Source organism: Podarcis liolepis (assembly GCF_965112155.1).
Source record: "Podarcis liolepis genome assembly, chromosome: 16".
Lineage (NCBI taxonomy): Eukaryota > Metazoa > Chordata > Lepidosauria > Squamata > Lacertidae > Podarcis > Podarcis liolepis.
Genome location: NC_139567.1, coordinates 30062188 through 30090185, shown reverse-complemented (window position 1 = coordinate 30090185; position 27998 = coordinate 30062188). Strand labels below are relative to the sequence as shown.

The following is a 27998-nucleotide window of genomic DNA, read 5'->3' as shown; positions in this document are numbered from 1 at the left end:
GGTATCTCCCCCTTCTATATAAACGCCCCAGGGATCAAGGCGGGACAGCCCTCCACACTAAGTCCCCCAAGGGATGGCATTTGCCTGGGGAATATTCTTAAGAGTGTTGTTGTTGTTGTTTAGTCGTTTAGTTGTGTCCGACTCTTCGTGACCCCATGGACCAGAGCACGCCAGGCACTCCTGTCTTCCACTGCCTCCCGCAGTTTGGTCAAACTCATGCTGGTAGCTTCGAGAACACTGTCCAACCACCTCGTCCTCTGTCGTCCCCTTCTCCTTGTGCCCTCCATCTTTCCCAACATCAGGGTCTTTTCCAGAGAGTCTTCTCTTCTCATGAGGTGGCCAAAGTATTGGAGTAGGGGTAGCCAATATGATTCCCTCCAAATATTGTTGGACTTCATTTCCCAATGGTCAGGGGTGATGTCAGTTGTAGCCCAACAACTTATGGAGGGCCCCATACCAACTACCCATGTATCTAGAGCAGCCTTTCTCAAACTGGGGTCCCCAGATATTGTTGGACTACAACTCCCTGACCCCTGATCCTTGTAGCTAGGGATGGAGTTGTAGTCCAACAATATCTGGGGCCCTAAGCCTGAGAAAGGCTGACTTAGAGGCTTCCAATTTCCTTGTATTGCCCCCTGATGATACCCTGATACAACGGTTACCACTACAACTGACTAGGAACTGGCTGTCACATCACTTTTATTGCCATAGCTAAGTCCAAAGAATATTTTGAAGCATCATTTGGTCTTGAGAATTCTATACAGGGGCAAGCAACATGGTGGTTGTTGGACCACAACTCCCATCAGCCCCGGCAGACAACACAGCTGACGGACAGGGGTGATGATGGGAGTTGTGATTCTGCAGCATCTGGAGGGCACTACTCTGCCCTCCAGATGTGCACTGCAGTTCTCAGGGTTTCCTGGGTAAGGTGCAGCTATGAACGAAGGAGGTTTACGTTTGTTGTGGTGCGGATACAGACAGACTCTGAAACAGTCTTGCTGTCCTGGTAGGCCTCATAGCCTGCTTTGCAGCCTTGACTTGCCTGTTGGTTCTGAGCCAGGCAGAGCTGCAGTGGGGTGGGAGGAGGGAGCTTTGACTCTGGGGCAGGGCTGGGACACCTTGCGCAGTGACGCAACATTGCACAATAGAGTCAGCAAGGCACGTGTTGACATCTTTGGAACAGGCCCAGCTACCTGAGGTTTTTTCCAGGCCCTAGGGAAGGCTGAACATCCAACCAGAACCCAGAGCTCTGTGCTGGGCTGCCAGTTTTGAAAGAGCGACCCTGGAGGGCAGTGCCAAGGCATCTGCGTCATAATGTCCTCAAATCATGATGTAACGCCCACCGTCCAAGGCTGGGTTGCAACAGGACCATATGATGCAAGGCAAGGATGAGGTTGCCAGAAAGTGACGTTGGCGCCAGACATACTGCAAGAGGATCTTCTTCAACAAGCCAATCCTTCTTGCAAAAGTTGAGAAGGTTATGGAGACTTAACGGGTCCTGCTGCTCAGTCAGAACCATGAGTCTGGATTTTTCATTTTTCCAAACATGGACATCGAGGGTTAACATCAACCTGGTGTCCTCTAGATACTGTTAGACTACAACTCCCATCAGCCCTAGCTGGTGCATACAAAACACTTTTGAGATTTTGCAAAGTGGAGGCTATGGCTTCAGGAAATCTACAAGCAAGGCTCTTTGAGAAATTTAGAAATGCACACCTGGCTTCAAAGCTTATGCAGATAATGCAGTTTCATAAACTGTATTTCATATTGACCTCTAGACATGGCTGCATATGACCAATATGCAAATGAATCCAATTCTAGTTTCCCTGCAATTCTTTTGGACTTTCTTTTCCTTCACTTCCTGCTCATCCATCCCCAAACCTTCCTTTCTATCAACAGCAGCCAGCCCCTCCTACCCCTAAGCCCTGTTGGATTTTTTCCTCTCATATCCAAATGATCCTTTCCCTAAACTTCCTTCACAGCAACTGCACTGTCAACACCCTTCTGCTCAGATCTTTCCCTTGAGAACTCTGGATGTGTAGGAGTATTCTGTGGCATCAAAAGCAACTCAGCTAGCAGTATATGGAAAAAGTAGGAGCTTGCAGGCAATAGCAAGAGCCAACGCAACCCACTGAACCATATGCTGCTCCTACAGCCATGTCCAATGGCCAGCCAGGACCTTGATAATCCCCTCCCGATTTTTGCTGGCTGCCTGGGATTACGATAAGAGGGAAACTGCCAACCGCTTCAATGGCCATGATCCATGGATTGCAGGTTGCATTTAGTTTGGTGTCTCCCTGAGTTGGGCAGGATCAGGATTTCATGGGGCACACAGAGATGTTACAAACAGTCACAGGCTGTGATTTGTAGAAATAAGAAGCATTATTATTAACACAGTAATAAAAAGATGTGGTTTGGGGTCAGTGTTTTGCTTCACTATTATTATTTATGCCTTCGTAGAAATGACCTTAGGACAGACTTCACAAACCTGCCCCCCCCCTTTCCTGGTGTTTTGGACTGCAACTCCCATCAGTCTCGCTGGCATTCAGAGACATACAGCAGAGGTAAGACATAGCCATTGTGGCTAGTAGCCATTGCTAGCCTTATCCTCCTCTGTTTTGGGGCTTGTCCACACCTGCTCGTCTCACCACTTCTCTCCCAGGAAAACCTGATCCTTACCACTGAATCGGAACAAACATCAGTCAGGTTCTCTGCGGATTGACGTTTGTTCTGATCTAGCAGTAAAGAGTGGGTTTTCCTGGGGCAAGCAGTGGGGCAAACAGAAAACCTCGTAGGCCCTTGCTTTCCAGGCATGGAACAAGCAGAAGTGTGGACAAACCCTTTGTCTAACCTTCTTTTAAATCCATTCAAGCTAGTGGGCGTCACCACCTCTTGCTATGTGGTTTCACTATATTTTCTTTATTTTTGTTTATTTCTGTACATTTATATCCTACTTTTCTTCTGTCATAAAACCCAAGGTGGTCAACATGTGGTTCCTAAGCCGTCTCCCACAAAGACACTGGCCAGACCCAAACCTACGTAGTTGCAGCAAGGTGATGGTCCCATTCCTGGTCTGCTAGGGGTGTGGATGAAAGAAGAAAACAGAATGGGGGAAGTGAGAATGAATTGGATTGCTTTGTTTGTTTGATTGTTCTGGCATAGGGTGTTTGGGAAGGGTGAGCTCAGCATCCTATTTCCACAAGGACCAGCCAGATTCCTCAAAGGAAGCCCACAAGTAGGACATGAACACAATAATTTTAATAAATAAACTACTTTGGGACCAGATCTTGGGTAAAAAGCAACAACAACAACAGCTTCTGAAGTGAACCAGTAATTACAGCACACTTCAATTTATGATTTGCATTTGACAGATTGCATGAGAAGTGTTCATTTCCCCCTTTTCTATCTTCAGAAAACAAGTCATACCATGCTAGTCATAAAATCTGATTCCAGCCAGGCTGCAAGCTTTCTGTGTGGCATTTGGTATCTGCCCTTGGAAGAAACCCAGCTTCCTGAGAACTTTAGATTTAAAAAGAAAACCTTCAAGTTTCTAGGCCTGGTGGAGGCATAAAATAGCCTGTATGCAAGTAGGTCCTGGAAAGCTTGGAATTAGCAGGATCTGGGAGAGGCTTCCTGTAATCAGGGTGATTCCGTGGTCTACTTATGAATCCCAGTTTGCTGGGTGTCCATATCTCCCCTGCCCCACACTTTCTATGCCCTCACTGAACTGCTGACCAGTCTGGGGCATTGTCCTTAGTGCTGAAAGGCTGAGAAGGGCAAACAGTTCAGTGAGAAGAGAGCATACACAAACAGATGTTGCAATCCTACACCAAGTTACATCATATGCTTCCCGCTGGAACAAGAGGGCCCTTCTGTGTGCATACATAACTGAGTACAGGATTGCAGCTTTGGGGAATGGGAGGGCTCTTACATAATTTATTCTTCCAGAAGAATAGTCTTCCTTTTAAAAAGCCTCCCCTCCACATTAGCTTGTGTTTTCTCTCTGGCACGGATGACCTCACTCAGATCGGCTTTTAATGCACTCACCCTTGTGGGTAAAAGACCTGAACTGCTTTCTTCACTCAGTGTGCAATTAACTAAGTAGCTTAAGGTTGCGGTCCTAACCCTACTTACCTGTTGGGAGTAAGCCCCACAGGATTCGTTGGGACTTACTTCTGAGTAGGATTGTTAGGAATGCACTGTGTGTAGCTTTTAAAAATGATAGGGAAAAATCAATGGAAAATAAAAGATAACAGAACTTTTAGTGACAATAGCTTAATGTAGTATTTGCCAACTTGGTGGCATCCAGCTGTTTTGGACTACATTTCCATCAACCCCAGCCAGAATGCTGGCTGGGGCTGATGGGAGTTGTAGTTCAAAACAGCTGGATGCCACCAAGTTGGCAAAAGTTGACTCAGAGAACCTCCATGGTCAGAGAGTGCATACCTCTGACAGCCAAATCACTGGAATCACCATCGCTTCTTGAGGGCTTCCTGGAAAGATTGTCTGGCTAGACACTATTTGACTAGATGGGACTTTTTGTCTGATCCAGCTGTTCTTAAGTATTAAGAAGCAGGATCTACCTGCTATCCTCAGACAATTTATATGGAAGTTGAAATTTCTGTTTGTTTCTAACCAGTACTGTTGATAGTTTGAATTCAGCTTCTCTCTGACCCATCCTTCCTCAGAGGGAAAGCAGAACCTCAGAGCGAGGCATCCTGAACATCCTGCATGCATCAGGACAGATGCTGATGCTTTGCCTGTTCAGGATTGCATCATTCATTCATCCCTTCATCACAGGGAGGCCCTGCACTTTTTTTATTCCTGCAAAAAAATTAGCCACCAGCAGAGGGGTCCAGAAGGCGAGTCCCTGTGCCAACTGTCAAATCAAAGGAGCAAACTCGGAACCACAAAGTTGGAGGAAGCAAAACAGAAAGAAAATCTGGGAAAGGGGGAAAAAAAAGAAACCACCACCCTCACCCCCAAATTCAAACAGCCGGCAACTTACAGGACTGTGGAGCCTGCTGCAATTTTAGATGTCAATACCGGGCACCTCTTGGCTGTGCAGGCGAGAGAAGGCTCAGTGAAGCCCTTCAGTCACATCGATGCAAATGCACCCAGCAATCTGGAAGCCGGCCACATTTTCTAAACCAGCTTTGCTGAGTAAGCGACAATCCTCCTCTGTTTTTCCTTTCCCCCTTTTTAATCGCTGCACACATGAAAGCAAAGGGCTCTGCTGTTTACAGAGCGAGGCTTAGGAAAGAGAGGTGTAATTTTGCACTTTGGGAGGGAGGAGCCCTTCAAACCCAGCCCTGGAAGCTCCCTGATTGGCTCAGGAGGAGCCGGCAGAGAGAGAAAGGCGAGGAGGTGGAGATTAGAAATAATAGGCTCCAGATCTCTTCTTGGAATAAGTCACCTTGAACTTGCAAAGTCTGCAAGAGAGATTGTCAGGTGATATCCATATGAAATGGACAGAGCTAAGCTCAGTCATAGCCATTCGTTTCAATGGGTCTACTCTGAGTAGGGTGAATATTGGATACATTCCAATCCATCAGACTTAAGGCCTTTGCAGATGACACAGGATGGAATATCACAAATAGTAGAGCTGCGGGGGAAGGCTGATGGGCCGAAAAGGCAACTGGCTGCAGAGTTCAAGAGCGGTTATGCTGAGCCCTGCAAGGCGAATGTGGTCATATTTATTTATCTAACAAGTTTTCTATACTAATCAACAATGCCATTGAAACAGTTTACAGAAACCATTCATCAAGCATACAAAACAAGCTGATATTGAAGTGATATTAAAAAAATACAAATAAAGCCAGCAACTTTTAAACCAACAAACATACATACATACTTAGATGGGCTTGCCTAAACTTTTTTCCAGCAGGTACTGAAAACAATACAGTGAAGGCTCCCGCCTGATGTCAATAGACAGGGAGTTTGAAGTGCTACCACATTGCAGGACTGATTCTTTGCAAGCGCGGAATGAATATGATATGGCCCTTGTCAAAGTGCCTGTTCCATAGAGGCAGGAGAGTGGGCACATACATGTGGGGTGAGGTGATCCTTCAAGTGAAGGACTCAGGGATGTTTCATCTGAGGACAGTGGCGTAGTGGGGGGGGGCGGGGGGGGCGGCCGCACCAGGCGCACAACATCTGGGGGTTAGGGTTAGGGGGCGCAAATCCACGGGTTGGGGGCGCAAATCCACGGGTTAGGGGGCGCAAATTACTTGCCTTGCCCCGGGTGCTGACAACCCACACTACGCCACTGTCTGAGGAGACTAGAAGGTCTAAAGCAGAGCTTTCCAAACTTCTCATGTTGGTGACACATCATTTCGTGACACTGCAATTCAGTTTTACTAGCAAACCAGAGGTTAAACTAACCCCTTTCCAGCCCCTACTCACCGCAGCCGGCACAATAATGTGTTGCGTGACACACAGTTTAGGAAGCAAAGCTAGCTTATCAGCAGCTGGGGAATCTGTACCTCCACTTGGAAGTTTCCAAACTTTCTTTCTAACTCCAGTGAACTGAGATGCAGGAGCGCAGATGCACTGGAGAAAATCCTGGGATGTGCTCTATGCAACACATTCACATTAACTGACCAAGTGTCTTGGGCTACCCACAAACACCCTCGACCCCCTCCCTTGCAACTCAGGACCAAGGAAGGAAAGCTTATCTGCTCCTACTTTTTTCTTTTCTTTTCTCTTCCTACAGACGAATCCCCAAAAAGCTTCCAAGGTGCTCAGAACACAGCCTCAAAACTTCTTGAAATTTAATTTCAGTTCGAGGCAGTGACCTCTTAGATTGTATTTCAAGGGGCTTTTAATTCAGCTCCCTGTTTTGAGGTAGGATATCAGCATAGCACATTCACCATCAACTTGCTTCTTTCAGACTAAACAGCACCGCAAGAAAGGTTCACAAAAGCCAGAATTCCCATAAAGGCCACCCAGGCACTCTGGAAGCAGATGGCATCACCAAGAAGGCACCAAGGTAATGGCCACCCCATGTACTGGGTCCCAGCATTGGGTATCCAGAGGTATACTGCCTATTTGGACATCGAAGCTCAATTCCTGTTATCAGGGCTAATAAACAGGAATTATAGGGGCAGGAATTTATCTAATTTTTTTTCCATGATCAAAGTTTTTTTTCCTCTACAGGACAAAGTTCCTGTGGGACAATTAGCTCTATGTGACTCCTTCAAGCCAGCAAATCTACATTCCTTCCATTAAAAAAAAAAAGAAAGAGGATCCAGGTATACTGGCCAATCTGAGGAGAAAATCCACTAGTCATTGGATGGATTATGAATTATCATTGTAGTCCATTCTTCAAGACATGTATCAAAGCAGTGGTTCTCAAAATTTTTGATCCCATAAACTCATTCCCAGTGCCTCCTCCCCTATAAAAGGCATTATTATTATTATTGTGGAACGTCCTCCCATCAGATTTCAAGGAAATAAGCAACTATCCTACTTTTAAAAGACGTCTGAAGGCAGCCCTGTTTAGGGAAGTTTTTAATGTTTAATGCTGTATTGTGTTTTTAATATTCGATCGGGAGCCACCCAGAGTGGCTAGGGAAACCCAGCCAGATGGGTGGGGTATAAATAAATTATTATTATTATTATTATTATTATTATTATTATTATTATTCAGAATAGTGGTTTACATGACCCACTAAGGAAAATAATAACACAGTAAAATGCAAAACTGTAACAATTAATTGCACATTTATTCAAAATCCAATTACACCTACAGCATTTAGTTTAATTAACTCAACCAAACTGATGAACTGGATCCAGTGATGCCAGCTTTTTAAAGTCTGATAGTCATTTATGCCCCCAGCGCCACCCTGCAGCCCCCTTGCCTCTTAGTGCCCCCCAAGTGATCTCAACGCTCCCCAGGGGGGCAGTACCGCCCCCTTTGGGAACCACTGTATCAGAGCAAAACTCACATCAATCAGATGTAGGACATGATCCCTTGCATGGTTAATGGAATTCTAAATGTTGTTGATTTCACCATGATAGAGTTAAACATACCCCACTGAAATCAACAGGGCTGGAAATTTAGCTGTATTGCACCTTAATAATGCCATGGCAATGGACCTCTTGTTGTCACTGTCACTCTTAAAGGGCCCACTTTTGTGTGTGAAAGCAACAAAGAGCCTTGTAGCACCTTAAAGACTAACCAATTTATTACAGTATGAAGCTTTTGTGGACTCACACCCATTTCACCATATGCGGGAAGCAAAATCTTAGTTGGCAGGTATATAATGGAGAAAATCTTAAGTTGGGAGTTGAAATGAGATGCAAAGATTGCTGTCAGTGATAATTAGAGTTTAAATGTGTGTTAAACCGGCACAACTATTACAGTTAAGATTGCAGATAACTTTCTCAGCATTGCTAAGATGACTGTATGATAAATATGGGTGTGAGGATTTTTGGGCTCTTCAGATGTTGCTGAGCTCCAACTCCCATCATCCTTGGCCAATGGCCATGCTTGGTGGGGCTGATGGGAGCTGTAGTTCAGTGACCACTGGAGGGCCAAGGGCTCGTCCCCTGCCCCCCCCCCCCCGTGCAGTGGTGCAGGGAACAGGGAGTGAGCATGCCACACCTTGTCTTTACAAGTTTTGGGGGGGGGGCAGGGAAACTTGTTGGGACATCTTTGTTACTTCTTTCCGGTTTGGAACATCTCACCCTGTTCCTGGATCATGACTCCTGAGCACTGTGTCTGCTGCTGAGCCTGTACTGATAATTGCCTTAATAAAGATCTCTGTCGTAAATAAGACAGAGATCGTTATTAAGGCAATAATCAGTACAGTACTTGTAAGTAAGAGTTCCCCGTTTGTAAGTTTTAGGTGGCCATTGGCTCTGCTGAGAATCCAACTCCATCAGGCTTCACCTTCTCTTAGCTGTTGCCTGGCTGCAGCAGCGGCAGAGGAGGAAAACAGGCCTGCTCCATCAGTTCTGCTAAAAGACCAGCTCCATTGGACCTTCACTCCATCAACTGTCCCCCAGAAGCAGCCGCTTCAACAGGTCACAGCAGAGGGAGCACAAAGAAGCAAGGCCTCTCCATTAGCATTGGGCTCCTTGAATTATTTCCATTCCAGCAGCTGCTCCTTATGAGAAGTTTATAACTAAGAGCTAGTGTCTGAGGTTGCTTTCTCCCCTTTCTGCCTTCCAATTGCTTTTCCTTTTGCGTTGTGTCTTTTAGACTGCAATATAACTGATCTACATAAGCAGCTCTTGGAACCTAAGAGCACTCTGCACATGTATGAAAAGCTCTTTTATTGCTTGCTAAGTCTTCCAGAGCTTAGGTTTGGCCCTGAAACTGATTCCAGAGTTCAGCTTTGTTTTGGACTTCGGACAAAACTAGATGTAATGTAGGAATTCTGTGATTGGATCTCCCAATCCCCCCGTACCACTCTTTTATTAATGATTAAAAGCATCCATAAGAGAGGAAGAATTTTAATAAGTACTGCAGTTCCAACTCATTTTTCAACTCATTTCCCTACACCGTATCCCAAACAAATATCAATTGTTCTCTGCCCCCCAAAAGCTGTTATTAGCCAGAGAAGGGGAGAAAGGTAGAAAACTGAGTTTTTGAATCAAATGCTTGTACAAGAAGAGCCCTGATTCTTGATCAGACCAAAGGTCAATCTAATCCAGCATCCTGTTCCTACAGTGGTCCAGCAGGTAATTTATATAGACAGGATTTACCGTATATACCACTTAATCATCAAAATCTCTAAGCAGATTCTCAGAAGTCCGCAAGCAGAACCAGAGTGCAACAGCACACTCGTGTTCCTCAGCAAGCAATATTCAGAGGCATACTATCACCAGAATGTGGCTAGTAGCCAATTATAGCCACTGTAAATCATAATGCCCTGTGGCATGTCCTTCGGCTGCCCAGATAAATTTGTGAACATCCTCCACGATATTATGACAGCAACCATCACAGATAACAATGGCTCTCAAATTGAACCATTCACAGCGGGATGAGGTGTTAAACAGGGATGTGTTATCGCCCCAACTCTATTTATTATTTTCATTGCTATGATCCTACACACTGTCAAAGGGAAACTCCCCACCGGGCTAGATATCATATATCAAACAGGTGGAAAGCTCTTTAACTTAAGTAGGCTGAAAGCAAAGAGTAAGGTTACCATAACTTCCGTCACAGAGCTTCAATATGCTGATGACAACGTAGTGTGTGCACACTCAGAGGATGACCTCCAAACCATCCTAAATATCTTTGCAGAAGCTTACAAAAAGCTTGGCCTATCACTCAACATCCAAAAGACCACAGTGCTGCAATGACAAGCACAAAACAACCCCTCTGCAGCGCCACAAATCAAACTTAACGGTATAACCTTGGAAAATGTCAATCACTTTTCCTACCTGGGCAGTTATCTTTCCACAAGGGCCAACATTGATGCAGAAATCCAGCACTGCCTGAACTCTGTGAGTGCAGCTTTCTCCCAACTGAAGTGCAGAGTGTTTGAGTACCGGGACATTTGCAGGAAAACCAAAACACTTGTTTACAAAACTACTGTACTACCAACTTTATTGTAAGCTTGTGAAACGTGGACCACTTATAAATGCCATCTCCAGCTCCTCAAAAGATTCCATCAAGAGTGTCTCCAATTTTTTTTACATATCACTTGAGAAGACAGGCAAACCAATGTGAGGAAGCAAAGATCACCAATGTGGAAGCAATGATTCTTCAACATCAACTTCGTTGGACTGGTCATGTTGTTCAGATGCCGGATTATCATCTTCCAAAGCAACTACTCTATTCCAAACTTAAAAATGGAAAGCATAATGTTGGTGGTCAATAAAAGAGGTTTAAAGACTCTCTCAAGGCAAATCTAAACAAATGTAGTATAAACACTGACAATTGGAAAACACTGGCATGTGAGTGCTCCAGTTGGACAACAGCCTTTACCCATGGATTTTGAAGACTCTCGAACTCAGGACAAAAGTGAGAAACGAACTAAGAGGAAGGCATATTTGGCAAGCCCTCTCCATGATCAACTCCCACCCGGAAACCTATGCCCCCACTGTGGAAGGAGGTGTGGATCCAGAATTGACCTCCACAGTCACTTATGGACACGCCGTTAAGACCATGTTCATGGAAGACAATCTTACTCGGCTATGAGTGATCACTAAAGACGATAACCCTTTCCTCCATGAATTTGTCCAATCCTGCTTTAAAGCCATCAAGTTGGTGGTCATCACTGCCTCCTGCAAGAGTGGGTTCGTTCCATAGTTCAGCTATGTGCTGCATGTATAAAGACTTCATTTGGTCTGTTCTAAATCTTCCAACGTTCAGCTTCATTGAATGGCTCCACTGAGTTCTAGTATTATAAGAGAGGGATATGATGGTCTGACTAAGGGAATGTTCACATTAGCAACCTAGAGGGCACTGATGTTTTTCCCTATGCAAAGAGAGATGAATGGATTACAACTGGTATGAATCACAGAATCATAAAATTGTAGAGTTAGAAAATGTTGTGAGGGTCATCTAGTCCAACTCCTGCAATGAAGGAATCTTTTGCCCAACGTAGGGCTTGAACCCACGACCCTGAGATTATAGTTTCATGCTCAATCTACCAATTGGGCTATTCCAGCAATCACGAAGCTGGTTTGAGAAAAAGAGCATCAAGCAGTAGTATCTTATAACAACCTGCATTTTGGACAACCTCATGTGAACATACATTAAAAACCCAGCACAGGAAGCGCAGTAAGTGTGCAGTAAACCAAGTATGAACACAAACTTCCTGACTGGGTATGGCTGCATTGCCCTCTACTGGTTGGCTATACACACAGTGCAGATAAACCCAGTGCCCATCATAGACAAATATGTGGGGGCAGTTTACAGATTGGGAGGGCAAGAAAAATGATGTATGAGCTTCCCTTCAAGTGGTTTAGGAAAACATCAACCACATCCTGGGAAAAAATCTTCCTTCTAAGTTAGTCAAACATCCCAACTGCAATCATGTTGACTCAGAATGAGGCCCAACTGAATGGCAATGAATCTAAGTTAATTTTACAAAGCTTTTATCACAGGTGAGACTAACCTGTGGACTTCCAGACACCAACTCCCTTCACCTCCAGCCAACATGACCAATGATTAAGAAAAATGGTCCAACAGTTCCTGAAGAGCCATAGGATTCCTATTCCTGATCCATGGGCATAACAACAGTAGCTAACTTTACAGGGTTGCTTACACAAAGCCTTTACACAGCCTTTACACAAACAAAGGCAAAAAACAGAAGAAATAAATGTCTATAAAAATGTAACCAATGTAACTTACTGAAAAGTTAGAAAGAGAGATTTTGGTACCTGTTTCCTCTTTTCTTGAAGCACATCACACCATGAAGGGACCACAATGGAATTCTAAGCTGAAAGTATACGGGAAATTGCTAAAAATATGTACACTGACACCTGCTATAGAAAAGTTGAATATTACTTTATGAGATATTAAATATTAATATCTGCTGTGAAAAACATCTCTAAAACATCACACCCTCTGCTAGTGACTTCAGATGGTGAGAGCTGACAGGACTGGTGCCAAAATGGGACTACAGTGGTACCTTGGGTTAAGTACTTAATTCGTTCCGGAGGTCTGTTCTTAACCTGAAACTGTTCTTAACCTGAAGCACCACTTTAGCTAATGGGGCCTCCTGCTGCTACTGCGCCGCCGGAGCATGATTCCTGTTCTCATCCTGAAGCAAAGTACTTAACCCGAGGTACTATTTCTGGGTTAGCGAAGTCTGTAACCTAAAGCGTATGTAACCCGAAGCGTATGTAACCTGAGGTACCACTGTATTAAAGCCACATCCACACCCTACATTTAAAGCAATCAACTTCCTCCCAAAGAATCCTGAAATTTATCAATTGGAGAGCTACTATTCCCAGCACCCTTAACAGACTATAGTTCCCAGAATTCTTTGGGGGTAAAGCATGCAGCTGGATCAGGCCACAGAGGGCCCATCTAGTCCAACATCCTGTTCGCACAGTGGCCAACCAGATGCTTGTGGGAAACCTGCAAGCAGGACCTCAGCACAAGCCCTCTCCCATCCTGTGGTTTCCAGAAACTGGTATTCAGAAGCATTGATCCCTCCAACAGTGGAGGCAGAGAAGAACCACTGCATACCCTCCAACTTTTCTCCGATTAAAATAGGGATGTCCCATTCCATAATGATAATTTTACTATTTATACCCCACACATCTTACCGGGTTGCCCCAGCCACTTCCAACATATATAAAAACATAATAAAACATTAAACCTTTAAAAAACCTTCCCTATGCAGTACAGGATTGCCTTCAGACGGCTTGGGGGTCAGACAACTCCATACCTTCCAACAAATAGGGGCATCCTAAGGAAAAGTGGGACATTCCGGGATCAAATCAGAAACCGGGACAGTTTCTCTAAATCAGTGACATCCCTAGAAAATAAGGACATTTGGGAGGATCTGCCATTGTGGCTAGTAGCCATTGGTAGCTCTTTCCTCCATGAATTTGTCCAGTCCTCTTTTAAAGCCATCTCAGCTGGTGGCCATCACCACCTCCTGTTGGAGTGACTTCCATAGTTTAACTCTGCTGCCGCATGGAAGGGATATATATGCTTGTGCACATGATCGTGAACTTCGTGCATGCTTTTTGTGACTTATCACACTTGCTCCTTCTACCAGTTCATGGATGGTAGAAATAAAAGCCTTTTCTCCGAAACTATTCCTTGAGTGTCCGTTGACTCCCACTTCCCTTTCCCAGGCGCAATATTTTTCCCACCCGAGGGCAAAGCCTCATAAGGCTACATTTCTTGGTGCGTTGGCCGGGAAAAACAGATTCCCTGAGGGCATGTATCTTGTGGATTTCCTCAATGGTCAGTATTGTAATCCTAGGGCTCAGTTCTGTCCTATGCGGCTCTCAAAGCCTTCCCTTCTGTTTCTTTCTGTCTGCCAATTCACATCCTTGCATTGTGCTGCTTCTATCCCAAGAAGCCACATGGTTCTACATACTGAAACACTCTTTCAGACTGTCTGCTTGTCCACTTTCTAATTCCTTCTGAATTCTTCATTCTCCATACCACCTTCACAATGAACTGAAGGGCAGAAACATTTTAAGTAAATCAATAATGCTGTTAGAAATGCTGTTGTGAGTCCCTTTGGAGTCCCTGCTCAACAATCAGGATGCAAATTTAACTGATAAAGAAAGCCAAATGGAAAAGTTAAAATATACATACTTACCCTTGATCTAAAATGACACAAGTTGTTTGGACTGCTCCTGAGTTTCACCACTCTCAATTATTTGGTATTTTGTTGTTTTTACTTATCAGAGAACGAGTGGGTCACAAATAATTGCAAATAAATAAAATTAGACATATAACCCGTAATTCTAGTATTTAATCAATGTAGGATTTAAAAAGTGTTACGTGCTACACCAATACATTAAATACTTTATATAACATATTATGTACTAATATGCCCAACTAATTATAGACATAGCATGAGATACTATATATTAAATCATTATGCTATACATATTTTTGTGTATTTCATTAAAAAAATGTATATCAGTACTGCGTTTTATATCTATCTGTATCTATATTGAAGGAGGTGAGGAGGAGGTGAGGTTTAGGTAACCTAAACATAGGTTAAAAATAAATACTAGTGCTATGAATTATTTATATAAAATTATTTAGATCCTTAAAGGGAAACACTTAATTTGCCTCAGAGTAAGACATCATGAATATAGCATGAGGCGCTTATGCATATTCATGGCCTAGTTTGCCAACGCCGGGGCCGAGGCCTGCCACGATTTTGCATAGCAACCGTCTCTAACTGCCATCCAGGCCGCCACCGTTTGCGCCCGAGGCAGCTTCCTCCTGAGCGACGGGTAAGCCGGACCAATGGGAGCTGAGAGGCGGGCCCCCGAAACGGCGGAGTATTCTAGAAGGGGCTAGGACGCCACAACCCCCGCCCTGTCGACGCCTGCGCATGCGCGGGGACGCCCCTTTCTCTTATCACTCCCTTTCCTTTTCCTCGAGGCGGGCGGCCGACATGGCGGTGAAGGCGCTGAACCCCAAGGCCGAGGTGGCGAGGGCCCAGGCGGCTCTGGCCGTCAACATCAGCGCGGCGCGGGGCCTGCAGGACGTGCTCAGGACCAACCTCGGCCCTAAAGGAACCATGAAGATGTGAGGAGAGGGGAAGAATTGGGGGGATGGGGGAGGCCGGTGGGCGCGGGGGGGGGGGAGGGGAAGGAACGTGGATGCCGGGATGGGCGTGGCCACGTCGATCTCAGCCCACCCGCGTGGCGCTCGAGGGCGGAAATGGCGCGTGCGCAGAGCGTGCCAGTGAACCCCGAGCCGGCTAGGGACTCTAGACCAGCGTGTGCATGTGTACAATGATTTGGTTAGCCCTGCTCATGGTAGACCCATTGGAATTAAGATGATTTAAATACTATGCTTTAATGTTGTAACCCGCCCAGAGGAACCTTCGGGTGAAGAGCGAGTAATAAATAATAATAATAATAATAATAATAATAATAATAATAATAATAATAATAATAATAATAATGGCACAACTAGTGTAGGCCATTAATTTTAGTGGGTCTGCTCTGGAGGAAAAATGAGCAATAATATATAGTAATTTATTATCTATGCCCCGCCCATCTGGCTGGGTTCCCATTGTCCAACTCGTCATTAATGCTATCGTTATTGATTGATTCCTAATCTCCCCCCCCCCCTAGAAATGTTGAACTGTAATACTATGGCATCTGCCACTACCCTGGGGGTATGAGGTGAAGCAGAGTCAGGCCATTAGCCTACCAGGCTCTCTATTGCCCACAGCAGCGGTGGATAGGCTTTCAGGCTTGATGGATTTGCTTAAGATTTTTACTATCTAGCATTGAGATCCTCAAGCTATAGAGCCAGAACAAAATGATGGTGCAGGCTGAGCTGTACACCTAGAGTTAAGGAGCAGGGTGTATCTGAGCATGTGCTCAGCCAAATAATTTGTTTTGGTACCACAGACTTGTCTCATCTTGGACTTCCATTCACAATTACTAATCTATTCTTTGTGAGCTGCTGCCATTTGGATGAGACAGCAGTGGGCTTGATGCATCCATAGTATGACTTGACCATATGTGATGATCATTCAAATGTGTCAAGAGTTCCCTCTCTTGCACAACTCTTAAGAGTACTGGAGTCATCTGTTGTTTGGTGAGGCAAAGCAGCTGCAAAGAAAATCAGGAAAGGAACCTGGGCCTGTTTGTTTTCATTTGTGTGTGTGTGTGTGTGTGTGTGTGTGTGTGTGTGTATACACACACACACAAAACAGGAGTGGGCATAAAGTTTATCTCTGAGCAACTTGCAGTATACTTACTGCTAGCTGCCTGGGCAGCTTGCAGTAGACAAACACATTTCTGACTCCAAATTCTAACAATAGGCAATAAACTACCCACCCCCTTGTGCCTAAATTATACTGGATGGGGGTGTCCTGGAGTGGGTTTTTGTATAAAAGGTCTGAGTTCAGTTTTGGCTTCCAAATAAAATCTTAGTCTTCTAGTTACTTAATTCTAAATGTATGTATTTTGCAGCAGGGTCTGGTTGATGGATCTTGGGTGGGGCAGGGGGGAGCAGATCCCCGTCTGAAACTGGAGAGGTGCTGTCAGTAAGCGTCAGCAATTGAGCTAAATGGAGAAATGTCCTGACTTGGTATAAGACAGCTTCTTATGTACTGAGTGGAGGGCAGCAATTTTTGGCTAGCCTTTCCCAAAATAGAGGATAAGCCTGTCCGTGGTTGCATATTACCTCCAGTATTGGTGTACTATGCCTCTGAATACCAATTGCTAGGGCATCATGAGTGGGAGAGGCTGTTTGTATTCATATCCTGCTTTCAGGCTTGCCAGAGGCATTTGGTTAGCCATGGTTTGAACAGAATGCTGGTCCTAGATAGGCCTTTGGTCTGAACCAGCAGGGTTCATCTTGTACGCAGCTACAAGGACCCACCTGGCCTTTCACAAGTGGATAGGCAGAGGTGCTTAGAAGCAGCTCCAACATTGCTCCTCATCCTTCCCAAAAGAAGGACTAGTATCCGGTTGTGGCATGATCCCTTTACCTAAAAAATGAGTCATTTTGCATATGCTGGCTGCAGCAGGGATGACTGCTATAATCACCTCCTGTCCTCAGCAAGAGGAGGCTGGGACCAGAGGGTTGATGGCTGTGCTCTGTCCCCACACAGGCTTGTGTCTGGTGCTGGAGATATCAAACTTACCAAAGATGGCAACGTCTTGCTTCACGAGATGGTGAGTTCTTCTCTCCCCTGGAGTCCACTAAGATGCCATTGGCATAATCTGGAGGTTTGTGGTGGTAACTGTAGGCATGAAGAATTGGCAGCAGGTTGAACATAACTGCCCATCAGAGGTTCATAACTTGGAAGATTATAGGCAACCTTAAAACCATGAGGTGTATCCAACTAAGTCCTCAGAGTGCACCCATTTAAATTGATAATCTTAGATCCATTGATATCAGTAACTTAATTGCATATGACTTTAGTTGGGTACAACCCCAGATGTCTAGTCCAGCCTTTCAGTTGCTGCTGAGCTCTGCCTCCCATCAGCCACCACAGTCAACATTTGGGGATGATGATGGGGATCCCAACAATAACTGGAAGGCTCCTCCAGATTAGGGAAGGGCAGATCTTCTTGAAGGATCACTCTTAGGGTGTGTCTTTTTTTATTCTTTGGAACATAGCTTTCATTCATTTTCAACTGTTTAACATGGTTGCATTGGGATATATCTTTGTTTACCTCAGAATATATGAAAATTAACATGCAGTTTTGAAGTGACTGTTCACCATCAAAGCCCGGTTCCTTCTCTGGTTCGGATCATGGCATGAGATGCTGAAAATATATATGCAAGGCTCAGTGTTGGGCTGATGGGAAAGCACACTGATGAGGGATAACTCTTTTGGTTATTGTTCCCCTTGTATCTCGCAGCAAATCCAGCACCCGACGGCCTCCTTGATTGCCAAAGTAGCAACAGCGCAGGATGACATCACTGGCGACGGGACCACTTCCAATGTTCTCATCATTGGGGAATTGCTCAAGCAGGCAGATCTCTACATTTCAGAGGTGTGTGGCAGCTTTCTTACTTTTTCATTTGCCCTATGCTGTTTGTTTTGTTTTGGGTTTTTCTTAGGTGCTGGGCTACTCTTTATTTTCAGATTAAATAAATTCACTTGTGAGGTTTCATCGTTTTAGTGATGCTGGCACAAGCCTTTGGATAAAGATGAAATGGATGATACAGGAGGAATTTCTGCTGTAGTCTCTGACACTAGAATATATATTTTTGGAAGGGGTGGAGCTCATCTGTCTGGCATCTTTACCGCAGAGCTGGACTTCTATGTTTCTTTAGACCAGGGGCCGATGGGAGTTGTAGTCCGAAACAGCTGAAGGGCAGCAGTTTGGGGGAGGCTGCTTTCTTCATACATCTGCTTCTTTGTGGTGTAATCAACAGTTGTCTGTGTGAAAATTTATGGAGCCTTCAAATCCCATTGCACGGTGAACACCCAAGTGAGCTCTGTAGTTCCCTTGGCATAACTCTGTGCTAGAGTAACCTGTGCTTTACCCTCTGCATTGCAAGGAACATATTTCCTTTCAAATGTATTCAAAAGGACAGGACAGTTGATCCTTGGGAGCAGACTTATTCCTTGATGAAAAATTGACAAGATTCTTGCAGGGGAAACTTTTTATTGCCTTCACAGATTTAAAGGCAGGTTTTGATTCTGATCTCCAGGGTCAAGTTATGGCAGAAATTGGATGGTGCTCTTGTGGAAGGCTTCTTTGCCGTATTAAGGCTTATAAGGATATACTCATTACCTGGGGAGTTAGGAAAGGATGTATGTTCTTGTCCCTACTCCATTCAATCCGTTTTTAAATGATCTTGTGGATCTGTTACATTGTGAGATTCCAGTATGGTTGATGCCCCCCCCCCACTTTGCCCAATAGCGCATGACTGAAAATATTAAGAGGGTGGTGGAAGTGCGCAGAATTTTTTTAATTGCTTGCTTTGATGTTAGGGTTTGCACCCTCGAATAGTCACGGAAGGGTTTGAAGCTGCCAAGGAAAAAGCCCTCCAGGTCTTGGAGCAAGTCAAAGTGGTCAAGGAAATGGACCGGGAGACTCTCCTGGACGTGGCCCGGACCTCCCTCCGCACGAAGGTCCATGCTGAGCTTGCCGATATCCTTACAGAGGTGAGCATTCAAGAGCCCTCTTAGTTTTCCGCTTCAGGAGAAAAAGAGGTGAGCTTTCATGTTTTGATTAGAAGGAGAGCAGCAGTGGAGGCTGGTCCTTTAGGGTGAGGGGGGGGGGTTGCCCCACCAGCCTCTACTCAGCCTGGCCACACCTGCTGGCCTTCTTACCTGCAACCAATCAGGAGGTGGCTTTGCCTCTGGCTCCACCTACCATTGGTGTTCTGGCCTTCCTCCTAGTCTTATGGCTGCCAGCTCCCACTGCATCAGCAGAGGGTAGATATTTGGGGAGAGGCTTGCTAGATCTTGGAGTGGCCTTTGATGGGGGCTGCTTTTTCTCTTTCCAGGCTGTCGTAGATGCCATTTTGGCCATCAGAAAACCAGAAGAACCAATAGACCTGTACATGGTGGAGATAATGGAGATGAAGCACAAATCTGAAACAGACACAGCGTAGGTACAATGGAAGGGGTCTGTTCTTTAAATCGTTCTTTACATTTCTTCTTCCACTGCCTTCCTACTGGAAATCACACAGCTGCCACTGTGTTGCATTTTCTGCTGCTGAGGAGATGGCAACGTGCTTAACTCTTTCCATGTGGCAAAGAGACAGAAGGCATTTATGCCGTGGCTAGCAGCCTCCTCTTTGTCTGTGCAATGGATGCCATTCTCCAAATGGTCTCAGTTAGAGGTTCTGAGCTGTGAGAGTCAAACTGGCGTAAGCTTAAGGGCATGGATGAATTCTGTGTTGGCTTTGACAGTGGCCAATGGAGTCAGACACCATGCAAAATGAAAGTTCCTGCTGTGGACACTCCTAGCGGTATGCTGCATATTTGGTAGCCTGCCCAAGTCTGGAAAGGATACAGGTCTAAATTGTTTGCCACGTATTAGGAGTCAGGATGGTAGTAGAAAGCAGGTGACTGCGCATAGAATAAACAGGACACAAAGGTTGTTTAATCAGTTTATGATTTGATGATTCAAACACAGAGTTGGAAGGGACCCAAAGTCTTTATTCCTACCTTGGTATTTGGTTAAATTGGAAATACTAATTGTTGTTGCTGTAGTTTTGCTTGTTTACAATAGAATTGTTTAGCTGTTTATTGGTCGTATTTAAATTATTTTGTAGTTAGTGTGCATTGTTTTCCTCTGTTTATTTTTATTCTGTGTTTCCCTGCTGTGGGATTGGAAACATTCAGTGAAGAGCAATAAAGATGATATTGGAGGGGAGGGGAGTTTCCTTTGTAATATGACTTTTCCTTAGACAAGCAGAATTAAATATCAAATTAATTAACCTAGGATAAAATTCTCAATAAAATACTGTAATATGTGAAATAAAAACTTCTTCTTAACAGGCTGATCAGGGGACTTGTCTTGGATCACGGCGCTCGCCATCCAGACATGAAGAAGAGAGCTGAAGATGCTTACATTCTCACTTGCAATGTATCACTAGAATATGAAAAAACGTACGTATGCGATGAGGGTGGCAGGCTTAATTGGCTGTAGGCTGGTCTGGTCTTCACATTCATGGGAGGAGTTTTGGGCATCACTTGAATGTGCTTCCACCTATGTGCTTACTGTGGTGAGTTTCCAATCACATTTTTTCTGTTCCCAGAGAGGTGAATTCTGGATTTTTCTATAAAAGCGCAGAAGAAAGAGAGAAGCTAGTTAAAGCGGAACGGAAGTTCATTGAAGATAGAGTGAAGAAAATAATAGACCTGAAAAGAACTGTGGTTGGAGAGACAAATAAAGGTTTTGTAGTAATCAACCAAAAGGTGAGATAGTTGGAGTGAGGAACTCAGAATTGATTGGGACAGTTTTCTAAGAATAGACCTCTCATTGCATTAGTTGTCTTTCAAACTACAATCTGTAACATTTCAAAATAATATTAATTTCTGTTTTTTCAGGGGATTGACCCTTTTTCCCTAGATGCTCTTGCAAAAGAAGGAATCGTCGCTTTGCGCCGAGCAAAACGAAGGAACATGGAGAGGTCAGTTTCTGGAAGGGTGGGAGGAAACATCTTGGGCACCAGTTTTATAAAGTTCATAAGATTTATCTACTACTTGATTGTGCAAGATCTCAAAGCAGTTTACAAAAAGAATAAAACAATAAGATATTTTTTTGTAAAAATGAAACAATCAAAAATAAAAAAACAGTATTCTATATATTTGGTAAGGCTTGTGTAAATAAAAATGTTTTTAGCAGGTGCCAAAAAAAACCACACAGTGCAGGCACCTGCTGGATGTCAACAATTAGGAAGTTAGAAGTGTGGAATGGATATTTTGGGGCACCTGTAGCAGTGCCAGTTCAAGAGGGCATATATGAGAAAGGCAATCTTACAAGTAGATTGGTCCCAAATTATTGACGGCTGTGTCTACTCATAGAACCTGGCCTGGTGGCAAATCAGCAAGCAGTGCAGATCTGAGCATATAGTAGTTCTTACAGTGATCGGCTGTTCTGGAAACAATTGAGGAAGAGCCTGAGAGAGCTGGTCTTGGGCAGAGTTGGTGGAAAGGGCCCACTTCTCCCACATGGAGCCAGCTGTCCTGGCTGCTGCTGAGCTGGTCTCTGGTCAGGGGGAGAGAAGGCCTGATGGAACTGCCATAAGACAATTGCGAAAAGGGATACTCCTTGTGCTGGAGTGATGCACAGCAGCTCTGGGAGGAGGGTAGACTTCTCTTGCGCCATGATTCTAAGTGCAATTGGAAGACCCATCAGCACTGGTTTCAGTGAATCTTTGCTTCCAATATAACTTAGCACTGCTGACTCCAGTTACTTGTGTTTAGCCAAGCTGAATTTATTCTTTAGTAGGAATGGGTACCTAGTGCCCTCTAGATGATGTTGTACTGCAGCTCGCATCAGGGATGGCCCAGTGGTCAGGGATGGTGGGGGTTGGAGTCGAACACCACCTCCAGGATAGTGCAGGCAGCTTTCAAGAAGCCAGTCAACCAGTGTTATTGGTTAGGTTCAACCGCGTGACCTTAAATGCTGAAACATGGCTTTTTCCCACCTCCTAGGTTGACTCTTGCTTGTGGAGGGGTTGCTATGAATTCTGTGGAAGACCTCTCTGTGGACTGCCTGGGACATGCAGGACTCGTCTACGAATACACACTGGTATGTGTCACCTTCCCCTTTCACATTCCTGGCAACAGTTTTGTTTCTGTGGCAAGTGTTGCAAATTGGGAAACTCCCAAATGAAGTCTTCTAATGCCTTCTGGATCAGTGAAGACTTCAGTACCTGTTTAAGTTTTGACAAATGGTCAAGATTCCCCCCCCCCCCCAAGTAATACTACACAATTTTGTTTTGTCCCCCCCCCCAAGTAATACTACACAATTTTGTTTTGTTGCTCAGTTAATTGGAAAATACAACTTGGACCACTGCGTTAAAAATAAATAAAAGCATCTCGGGGAGTATAGTCAGTGGGGTGCCTTTGCTGGAGCCTGGTAGATTGTTGTGGCATTTATAACACTCAAATAATTAATTCCCTCTTCTTCTTGGCCCCAGGGTGAGGAGAAGTTCACATTCATTGAAAAGTGCGACAACCCTCGTTCTGTGACGCTGTTGATCAAGGGGCCGAACAAGCACACGCTGACACAAATCAAGGATGCCGTCCGGGATGGATTACGTGCTGTCAAAAATGCCATTGAGGATGGTGAGTGGGTATTAGAAGCACTTAATAAGGCTTTGATGGGCAGGGCATGGTGGGTTAAAAGGGGAAACTTTGATTTTGCTACATCTTCTCTAGCAATGGTGGTGGTGGTTCAATACCTAAGGGGGGAGGGCCCCCCACAAAAGGCCCCAATTGGTGTGGAAATAAGAATATGAATTCTGTATTGTAAATAATATAAGAGAGAGTCCAAAATATGTAATTTGAACAGTCCTGTGCAACCCCTTGTAAAACAATGAGCAGCAGAATGTTACAGTTGAAAGGAACAAACATATAATAGTCAAAAGGATGTACATGTTGCCTTCAATTCAAAGCCAATGTGGTGTTTAAATGCTGTGTCACATTGTCCTTTTTGCAGGGTGTGTGGTCCCAGGTGCCGGAGCCGTGGAGGTGGCTATAGCTGATGCCCTCGTGAAGCATAAGCCCAGTGTGAAAGGAAGAGCCCAGCTGGGAGTCCAAGCTTTTGCTGATGCTCTGCTTATCATTCCAAAGGTCTGCTTGATGGGGAAATAAATCAATTTAAGATGTTAAATTTACTTAGCTTTCTACCCAGTGGTTAGGGCAGCTGGGCTGATGGAAGTTGTATCTGGAATTGCACCAGGCTGGCAAAGGCTGGGTTAAGGGGAGAACGATCAATAAAATCTCCCAAAAGTGCTTCAGTTGCAGAGGGAAGAGAATGCAGCTGGAAGGGCAGGTTAAAAGGAAGATGAGGACAGATCGAAATCTGAAGTGACATGTGTCATGAATGTTGGCAGTTGTGGGGAGAAACCTGAATTTTCTTTGTGTTGTGATTCTTTCTCAGGTACTTGCTCAGAACTCTGGCTATGATCCACAAGAAACGCTTGTGAAAGTTCAGGCTGAGTACGCAGAGTCCGGGCAGCTGACTGGTGTGGACCTCAACTCTGGTAAGGGAAAAGTGCAGTAAAATGGAGGTTGGCTTTATCTCAAGAAGGGCTGGGACCCTGATGTATTGTTCGAAGCCCTTCTGGATTTCAAACTTGGTGGAAGTGGAGGAGAAGTTGGCTGAGCCCCCAAAACTGCTTATTTGACTTTAAAGTATTCTTTGTGTGGCTCTGAGTAACTATTTAAGTTACTAACCCAGAACCCAGCCTCTGGAGAGCTGTTCAGAATTCCAGGTCGGTCTAAACCGGTTCATTTGACATGCTTACCTCTGTGGAAACCCCTGAGATGGGGTTAGTTGTATGTATGAACTGGTTGGGGGTCAGCTCTTCCTTTATGCAGGCATGAAATGGGTTGGTTTTTAAAAAAAAAAAAATAAAGTCAAATGGTCTGTGTGAGGTGTTCTTGACTGTCTGACCTCCAAAGAACAGAGTAAATTCTAAACTATAGAAAACCTGGGCATTGAGAACTATGGCAAATGTCCAACCCCAGATCTAGTCCCCACCATCTCCCGGTAGGATTGGGAAAGGCCTCTATATGAAGCCAAGGAGAGCCGCTGCCAACCTGTGTAGAGCAAAAGTTGCTTACTCCTCCCCAGCTCCATGGTTTTGGACTAGCGCTCCCCAACATCTCTGAGCGGTGGCTGTTTGGGCTCATAGGAGTCCTAAGAACGGCTGAATGGACTGTAGATCAGCTAATTAGGGTGGTTACAGTTCTGAACCAGGTGGGCCAATGGTAGAAGTTCTTTGGTGTAAGGTAGCTGCCTATAAAAGCCCACTGTTGCCTCCCCCCACCTCTCTTGGAATAAGATGTAGGTCATCATTTAGCTTCTCTAGGCTTCAGGTTTTGTGTGCTCAAGGCAGAGTTCAACCCAGGCTTCACAGCCTAAAGCACACACGAGCCTGTGAATAAATTTGATCAGTCTTCATTACTGTTTGAAGTATGTCAATCAGCTACAGCATTGCTGTTACCTTTTAAACATTTATTTCTTGTGTTTTCCAGGTGAGCCAATGTTGGCGGCAGCGGCTGGAGTTTGGGATAATTACAATGTTAAAAAGCAGCTTCTTCATTCAAGGTAAATGTTTTTTCAGCTAGCAGAAGTTGGCAGCTAAATGAAGAAACACTTGGCTTTTAAAGGGCTTGGCTTGCAGTCCTTCACAGATCCGTTGGGCAGTCAAGTCCAGTTGCATTTAGTAATGCTTCCTTTTCATCAGGCTGGGATGGTTTTGCTCTAGACTTTGCCTGTAGTCCAAAACAGCTAGAGGGGAACCTGGTTGGCAGAGGATGGGTAAACAAATGATTGGGCTTTCAGGGGTTTCTGTGAGATGGCAAATATGAAGCATACATATCCAGAAGGCTGTATGGGAACTAATACGAAGGAGGGAGGCAGGATGTTGGTTGCATTCCACAATCAATGAAATCTTTCTTCTCCCTCCCCCCCCCCCCCCCCGTTTTCTCTTCTAGCACCGTCATTGCAAGCAACATTCTCTTGGTTGATGAAATTATGCGTGCCGGGATGTCTTCTCTCAAAGGCTGAGCTGAAAAGCTGGCTTGAGGGCAGAGTGTGTCTCTTACAAGCAGCCTCTGGAACGAGTTCAAGATGTCCCCCTGTATCCCTCCCTGCACAATTTAGGTGGATTTTCAGGCCAGCACGAGGAATTGGAGCTCTGCCTTTGGGAAATTCTGGCCACTCACAGATGAAAATTGTTAGCTTCTGTTACTATTTATTTTTTACATGCACTGACTGACTTAATACATCTGAAGTTACTGTCTTTCTACCCAATAAACAGTTCTGCTCTCTGCTTCGACTGTAGCAATGTCAATTTATGCCAGTCTGTTCTTTCGTCTCTTGCTCTCAGTAGCTGTTCCTGGCTTCCTCTCTGTGTTGTTGGCAGGAGATTAAGAGTTAAACTCTCTGGCAGGTGTCTCTTCCCCCCCCCCCCCGCCGTCACCCTCCTTCCAGGTTGATTTTCTGGCTCCATTAGCAAGGAGGGTGTTTTCTCAGGTCTTGTTCATATTTTTAGCTGGTGGGGAAAGGGGGGTTTCCAAGACAATTGCAGAGGTGAATCTTGTTCTCTGATGCTTGTCCATCTTGCACCATGGGGAAATGACCCTGGTGAAAGGTTATTCTTAATGTATCTCACCACCTTTGACATGGAACGGGCTACCTTGGAAAGCGGCAAACTCTTCTCCATTGGAGATTTTTAAACCAGTTGGGTGGCCATCTGTCAGGGATTTGCTAGCTGTGATTCCTGCATTGTAGGAGGTTGGACTAGATGAACCTCAGGGCGGGGGGGTCCCTTCCAACTCTACAGTTCTTTGACGTGGTTTTCTGACAGGTGGGCACCAGTCACCCTGGCAGGTTACTTGAACAGTGAGTTAATTGAGTCACCAGCCTCTGCTAGCACCCACAACATTGAGGGTTCTAGTCTGACACTGGAGGAGTAAGAAGAGCCCCATGTGGGGCATAGGAGAAAGTGTGCGCATACATACACACAGATCCACAAACCTCAGGTGGGTCCCATGAAATGGGTAGAGGGTAGGTGCATGGGGCTGTTGGCTCTGAACAGTCAAAAAGAGGAGACCCCCAACAATGTAGCCCCTGCTTCCCCTCCCAGTGGAGACAGCTTTCCTTACAGTATCCTGTCAGAGATTTTGGCTGTTATCCATTACCTCATGTCAGTGGATGAATGTTCTTTTCAGGCTGTGGTAAGAACCCCAGAGATGAACAGAACCACAAAACCAGAGAGGAGGCTTAAGGGGAGAGGGCATGACAGGTCCACAGAAAAGAAACTGATCTCTAAAGAAGATTTTTAAACCAGTGGTTCTCAAAGCTGGTGGTGGGATTACCTGGGGGGACCTTAAGAATTAAGAGGGTGATGGAAAGCTGATGTCACTGCCTCAAGTTCATTTAACTAGTTTGAATTGCATTTTGAATAAATTGTTGAATTTTTAGCATTATTTTCCTTAGGGGATTGTGAGGTTTACAACCTTTTGGGGTCCACAGCTCCCTTGACCACCTGCATTCTTTCTGTGGCACCCCTGTGGGGCTCAGGAGCTCAGTTAGGCCACCCTTTGCCTGCAGAGCTGGCAGCCTCTCGCCCTTTTTTGAACACCCTCCCTTGTGGAGTGTTCCCTCTGCCTTTTCTCCTCTCCCTTCTCCTTGGGATCCCTCCAGGCAACTGCTGCTGCGGCCCCTGGTCTCTGAGCTGCCCCCCGCCCCAAACCACAGTTTTAAAGGGTAGGCTATGGGGCACCGGGGATGAGTTTATGAAACTGAAGCAATGGGGACCTGAAAAAGATTGGGAGCCACTGGTCTGAAGATTGCTTTTCCAGCCATCAGAACCTGCTTGGAAGCCCCCAAATGAGGATGTGAAAGCGGCAACCCTCCCCCACTCTTTATCCTCAGCAACTGATTGCTCTAGACTGCATTTGCAGCTGGAGGTTCCATTTATGCAGCAACCCTAACATGGCCCAGTAGACCTCTCAATCTTCCACGTTTGCCCAATCTCCTTTTCAAGAGGCCTCAACCAGCGACCACATGAATCAAAGCATGAGTGGCCATTCATGTATTAATAAAATTTGGGGCTCCTCCAGGGCCATTTTCCATCCTTGGGAGCAACATCTGAAGGGCTGCAGGTGAGGCAGTCCTGCCCTAAATGAATGCCAGGATCGCTCCTTTTGAGTAAACGTTCTCTACTCGCATGCCCTTGGCCTTGTTTTTGTACTGGTATCCATGATCTGTCCAGCTTGCTTCTTGGGGCAGAGACCTTTAATTCTCGTGTCATTCCATAAGGCAGCACTGGGCGGGTGGGTGTCACATGCAGCCTTTGATACAATGTTTTGCTTCAGAGTAAGAAGGCAGAGGATAAAGACAAATGGTATTTTAAAGAATATTACAACAAATGTTCAGTTGTAGTCTTTCCAGCTTGCTAATAAGAAATTAGCTGCGATTCCTGCATTGTAAGGGGGTTAGAATAGATAGCCCTAGGGGGCCCCGTCCAGTTCCACAGTTCTATGAATGCTTTGATATCTTGATGGCTGCCTTTTGATATAGGCCATCCATTTACATGTTATTAATTTGGAAGAGAGACCTATTAAAAATCATTCTTACTAGTAATTCATGTTATTTATGTATGCAACAACTGGTCTGTTTTTTGTTAGCCCCAAAATGGAAAGTGAGCA

At 45.0% G+C, this 27998-nt stretch overlaps 1 protein-coding gene and 1 long non-coding RNA gene across 2 annotated transcripts; both read left to right on the top strand.

Moving 5' to 3' along the window:
- Positions 1–356: 356 nt before the first annotated feature.
- On the top strand, positions 357–12220 carry LOC310695335. Its single transcript, XR_014520010.1, has 3 exons — positions 357–4055; positions 6893–6991; positions 7159–12220. It is a non-coding gene; the product is annotated as an uncharacterized lncRNA (long non-coding RNA).
- Positions 12221–15000: 2780 nt separating this feature from the next.
- On the top strand, positions 15001–25615 carry CCT6A (chaperonin containing TCP1 subunit 6A). The gene is made up of 14 exons (XM_083479314.1): positions 15001–15196; positions 17244–17307; positions 18001–18135; positions 19083–19256; positions 19601–19704; positions 20601–20711; positions 20861–21020; positions 21153–21235; positions 22263–22359; positions 22751–22898; positions 23272–23405; positions 23716–23818; positions 24816–24888; positions 25278–25615. Exons 1-14 carry the CDS (start codon positions 15063–15065, stop codon positions 25348–25350), a joined length of 1593 nt encoding a protein of 530 aa, XP_083335440.1. The 5' UTR covers positions 15001–15062; the 3' UTR covers positions 25351–25615.
- Positions 25616–27998: the final 2383 nt, after the last annotated feature.